The following is a 5,237-nucleotide window of genomic DNA, read 5'->3' on the forward strand; positions in this document are numbered from 1 at the left end:
AATGGGCGATTTAGTAAGGGAGAAGTGTGTTGCAATCCAAGTTGAATGCTTTGATCTCCCCCTCCGTGCAAAAGGGCATAATTGTCTTGTAGAGACTGCATGCATTTCGCCATTGTTGTAGTTTTTGTGAAGCATTCGTCTTTCTAAAAAACAAGCGGCAGTTTATTAACTTTTGCCACAAATTTTGGTGGAATGTCTTTCAGCGCCTGTTTCTCCGTTGTTGCCAAACTGCTTCTCGACCTCGTTACTCCCGATAAGCCTATTCGCATTCTGATCCTTCTGTATAGTTGGCTGTTCACCGATGTTGGTTTTTTTTCTTGTTACTTTTTTGACTCCCCTTTGTTTTCTTTTCGTTTGAAATTATACATAAATCTCAAATGTGTCTCCGGTTTGTATTGTTAATTTTTGGCTTGTTTTATGGTTTGCTATGCATTTGTTAATACTATTCCCCTATTTGGCATTAATTTAGGGTCTCAATTGTTGCAGTGATCATTCTGTGTCTTTCCACTACGTTTCCCCGTGGGAGATGTACACAATGGATTACCTCATCTATCACCTTCATCCATTCGGGATTGCCAGAGATATGGGGCAGTACAATGAACTCCTAAAGTTGCGAAATAACCTATTACTAGTGGCGCGAGAAGATCGGAATTTGGGTTAACTTTATTTTGTGCTTTCAACAAAACTCCTTTGACTTTTCTTGTTATGTCTTTCCCGACTACTGTGAAAATCAAAATCTACTTCGGTTCCTTTTGCTACTTAGCGGAAATGGGCTTTTAAGTCGGGAAGCTTTGTTCTCAATTTGGGTCCTAGGGATAAAGAAACCCGGTTTGGAGTGCGCGTGACTGCTGTCTTAACTAAGATGAAGGTCACTAGCATCAGCAGGGTTGCCTTCCAAAGCAGTAGCGAGAGGCTGGAACAAGGAACTTTCTGGAATGTAGCACTGCGCTGCCTGACGGTGTTTTACGGGGGGTCCCCTGTGCAGGGTGTCAAGTGGTTTGCCGAGATATGCATTAGTGAACTTCTCAAAGTTGGCTACATGCTTGAAGGTGTTAAGTAGCATGATGTTTTGTTGGTTCTTAACTCTACATCTGGTTACGAGGGCACTAAGTTCTCGGCAGATTGCATTTCCGCTCTACAGCGTGGTGGCCGGGCCGTACCAGTGACCTCAACCATTCATTACGTTAATAATATATTTCCCGTCACAGTGCTGAGACTGCTAAGAACTTCAAAAAAGACTCTGGGTGCAATGGTAGGTTAAGTGGGTAATAACACTTCACGCGCCTCATTTGGGGATTCTGCCCAGACATGGTCTATGCAAAATTCTTAATTTGTCAGTTGTGCAAATTATTAAAGAATCACAAAGTACGAACACCAAAATAGATGTGGGTGCGAGGTTTGTACATGTGGGAGCAGCTGTTACCGCTTGATCGCTAATCTTAACTGAGCCCAGATTTTGCTTACCAATGGTATCCGACGCCGGTTTTAGATCTATGAGGCAGTTTAAGAGCAACGAATGTCCAAAATTTGCATAATCGAAACAGCAAACCATGATTTTAGGCAGAAGCTTTATGTTGGTTCACCAAAGCGCGTAGTTATTTTTCTTTTGTTGCCTTAAAAACTACCCCAGATATTCTCTGTTACAAAAGACTTCTAGGTACGCTACTCCATTTCCCTAATACCATATTTGAGCAACGCTTTTTAATCCATTTTATTTATACATTTGCAATATTTGCAATAATTTGTATATCAATGCTCCCGTAAACCAAGTTTGCACTTTTCTTGCTTACGATTGGTGAATGCACCGTGACGTTGTTATATTTAACGCGTCTGTCGCGGCCTCGTCTATGCATGTCTTAAAAATGTGGCTTTACGCTTTTCTGTTAGTTAATTTATATCAGCAGGTAGTCGAAACAACGGGTACCCGTGAAGTTGATGTAAGCGTCAGTTATACCATTTATAATCTAGATCCTTGAACAAAAAGTTAAGACCATTGTATCACTTCTGGATCAATCTAAGTTGCTTCCCTTGGACTTCGAGAAATATAATGAGTTTTTGCTCAAGGCCCCTCGGAACTATTCGACTATTTTAATGCTGACCGCATTAAGTCACAGACATAATTGCCATCACTGTCAGTATGTCCTTTTTGATCTTGTAATTTATTTAGGCTTGCCGCGGATGAGTTCGCCATTCTTTCTCGCTCCTATTCCCTCTCCAAAACGAATAAGAATGAACTATTCTTCGCAGTCGCTGACTATGATGGCGACTCGGAGATTTTCACATCTGTGGGCTCCTAATGCTTTTAACTAATTTTGTAGTTGAACCAAAATACAGTACCGGTGTTTATCCACTTTCCTCCTACCACTTCGCCAAAAAAGGAGGATGTTTATGATATCACACAAAATGGATTAAGTGCCGAAGTTTTGGCTCGGTGGGTATTTTTGAGGACCGGTATTCATGTAGGTTGTTGGGCAATTCTCAATCCTCGATGTAGTTTGACGTTGAACGTCCTCCTAGTTACTCAGGCCTTTTTCTTCTGGCTATATTGGCCAGTGTAGGTGGAATAATTTTCTACCTTCGCTTTGAAAATATTGGGCAATTCTTTAACCGCTCCACAATTTCGTATACCTGCATGGTAGGCGAGCACTAACTCAACTTACCTTCAGATTCTCATTTTTTACATGATCTCCGGTCAAGTGTGGAACAGCATTAGGCGGCCACCTGCATTTCATTCCTCTGCTGAAGAGGGCCTCGTAAGATCTGACACATAACTAGTATTTCTTCCTAGGTTCTTTTTTATCCTAATAATAATTCACAATTCGTTTCAGAAACCCTTATTATCATGACTACATGTATCCTTTTGCCGCTCCACTTTTTTTTTTCTAAATTCACCTTCAAATATTCCTTAACTAAAACTTAGACGCTCTTGTTTCCTTGAGTTTTGTGATTCTGACTGACGTTAACCAGACACCGGATTCGAATAAAAGACGAGGTTGGTTGTGGCTTTGCTTTTTCCTTGTCTTCTTCATTTTAACGCTACTGTTGTCTGCTTTTATTAGCAATGGCGGTACTGGGAGTTGCAATGTTTGTCGTATTTACAAGCCTATGTCTGTCCCTATTCCGTAAGAAGAACCAGAGTTATCCATACAGGTAAGACATGCTAACTATGTAATCGTTGCTTCTCTTTAGCTTTCTTTTGAAATAGCAGGTAATCCAGCGTAATCAACTGACTATCTGTCAACTCTCTTGATTGGTGCATTCGTCAGTATTACTTATTTACTACCTTTTTCAAAATGGGGCATTTCTTATTATCGGACCAGAGATATAGTTCGATTTCTTGCCTATAAACTCGCAGTATCTGGATAGGGAGGTGTAATACTTGCGAAAACCCTTCTCACACTGACTAGTCATGTTTGCTAAATGTCTATGCTTGCTATGAAGTCCATTTCAATACAAATTTTAACAATTACCTGCGGTCTATCTCCTATCGTAGTATTGAGTCTTAATGTCAGCAGCGAAGCGCTCTGCTTCTCTTCCTCGTGGGCGTGGCATTGGATTTGTGGATCACTGTACATCTACCGTGTACTGGCGATGTCAACAACTACAGAACCACGTTCTGGGTTGGTGTTGGATACCATTCTCTGAAGGTCGAATCTGGTCTTTTGTACACGAATTTGAAAATAGTTTTAGGGCTCCGTTACATCAGCTCACGAGACGTGTCCAGATTTCGTTGCTCATTGGCGTGCTCTTTGCTGTGGTGTGCTGGTGGATTGTCGGGCAGAATTGTAGCATGACGCTTAGGCGACTTCCCGTACTGTAGATTTTTACATTTTACTGCAATATCTTGCCACGGTTGCACTTTTGAAGAACCGGCGATCCTGTGGTAACTTGCTTTTCGCCAAAAAAATTAACTGCCCAATGGTAAATGCAGTTCAAAAACCAAATCTGGAAGATGCTTTTACTATTTTTAATGCACCATTTGCTTGTCAAGAAGGCATCTCATCGGACTAAATGATCCCATGTTTTTTCAAAAAAAACTTATAGCTTCAATCTTGGGCATCTTAATCTGTCCAAAGGCAAACAGAATGTGTCCGTGTGGGAATGTACATTCTGGTGAAAGAGCGAGGCAGATAGAGTGATTGAAGGAGATCATTCCTGGTATGTGAGACGCAATCTCTCTAGCTCCACGTATTGGCTCGGATCTCTAGCAATACCGGCTGGGTAGAGGTGATAAGTGAGGTATTCTAGTGTGTACATATCCATTGGTTTGACGTAGTGGAAAGATACGGAGTGGTCGCTACAACATTTGAAACCCTAGGACATGCAAAAGAGAAAAGGTCCAGGCAAGGATGGCTGGTATTCTCTCGAAGTGCCAATGGGTTTGTGCAGTGGATTTGAGGTCTTCCCTTAACAAATGTCCAGATGAGGACTATTTGCACTTTGTGGTTAAGCAGCTTGCAAGGTTAGGTTCCGCCACGGGTAGGGTAGCCGTGTCGCATTCAAAATATGTACACACTTCGAAGGCACAATTAAAATGACTTGAAGTCGGCAAGAAAATGACCCTGAATAAGGGGCGGGGAAAAAAGTAATTTCCTTTCCCAACGTTACTCACCATTTTCAAGGGGTGGTAGTTCCGACCAAAGATCCACGGGGTTGATGTCATGGCTGGCTTACTGAGCAAATGTGAAGGGTAAAAGGGATGAAAGACCTCCTCACCATACTCGTCCAAGCTGTCCAACCACTGTACACCCACGGCTTTCGCGCAATAACCTGGAAAAACAAGTAGGGCAAAGGTCAAAATACTCGAAATATGATTGGTGGGTCGTCGATTAATCAGAATGCAGATGAGCCGGTCAGAAATAACGAAATCGAGAAGAGGTTGGCAAGAAGGGAGAAGCGTCAAAATTTACAACAGAAACCAATAAGCTGCTTGTCGATCTGCTACAACTGCCTGTCCTGAAGAATGTCCAGGAGTCGAATGTTTTGTAAATAACTACAAAATTAGCGAAATGTGCGGAGTCTCTACTGAACCAATAAACCTTTTATGACGAGAGGTGAATTAAAACATTTGCCTCAGATTGAAGTACACTTTGGCTTTAATAATTGTCTAGTTAAAGCAGTTCGCTCAAACGGAACATCAAATCTTCCACCTAAAATCCTAAATCGTTGAGCAGCTCTAGTTATTTCAGGCAAGTAGCAGGTGCTCTTAACAAGGAGGGCGGTTGAGAACCAGTCTA

At 41.7% G+C, this 5,237-nt stretch overlaps 3 protein-coding genes across 3 annotated transcripts in view; 2 read left to right on the plus strand and 1 right to left on the minus strand. All coding sequences in view use genetic code 11, as the record gives it.

Annotated features, from left to right (window-relative positions):
• EGR_04989 (Glycoprotein-N-acetylgalactosamine 3-beta-galactosyltransferase) overlaps positions 1-661 on the plus strand; it is a gene marked incomplete at both ends in the record, with an annotated part of 7,453 nt that extends 6,792 nt beyond the window's left edge. Inside the window, one exon of the mRNA XM_024494238.1 lies at positions 470-661. Within this exon, the coding sequence (XP_024351332.1) occupies positions 470-661 (192 nt within the window). The remainder of the gene's footprint in view (positions 1-469) is intronic.
• A 1,186-nt stretch (positions 662-1,847) lies between these two features.
• On the plus strand, positions 1,848-3,205 carry EGR_04990 (Magnesium transporter protein; the record flags this gene model as incomplete). Its single annotated transcript, XM_024494239.1, has 10 exons — positions 1,848-1,937; positions 1,969-2,135; positions 2,168-2,285; positions 2,319-2,459; positions 2,495-2,635; positions 2,667-2,753; positions 2,789-2,852; positions 2,921-2,992; positions 3,060-3,150; positions 3,190-3,205. The coding sequence occupies 10 exons, from the start codon at positions 1,848-1,850 to the stop codon at positions 3,203-3,205; spliced, it is 987 nt and encodes a 328-aa protein (XP_024351333.1).
• Positions 3,206-5,073: 1,868 nt separating this feature from the next.
• Positions 5,074-5,237, minus strand: part of EGR_04991 (hypothetical protein) — a gene marked incomplete at both ends in the record, with an annotated part of 3,514 nt that continues 3,350 nt past the window's right edge. The window contains one exon of the mRNA XM_024494240.1: positions 5,074-5,150. Within this exon, the coding sequence (XP_024351334.1) occupies positions 5,074-5,150 (77 nt within the window). The remainder of the gene's footprint in view (positions 5,151-5,237) is intronic.

This window comes from Echinococcus granulosus (assembly GCF_000524195.1).
Source record: "Echinococcus granulosus chromosome Unknown EG_S00034, whole genome shotgun sequence".
Taxonomy (NCBI): domain Eukaryota; kingdom Metazoa; phylum Platyhelminthes; class Cestoda; order Cyclophyllidea; family Taeniidae; genus Echinococcus; species Echinococcus granulosus.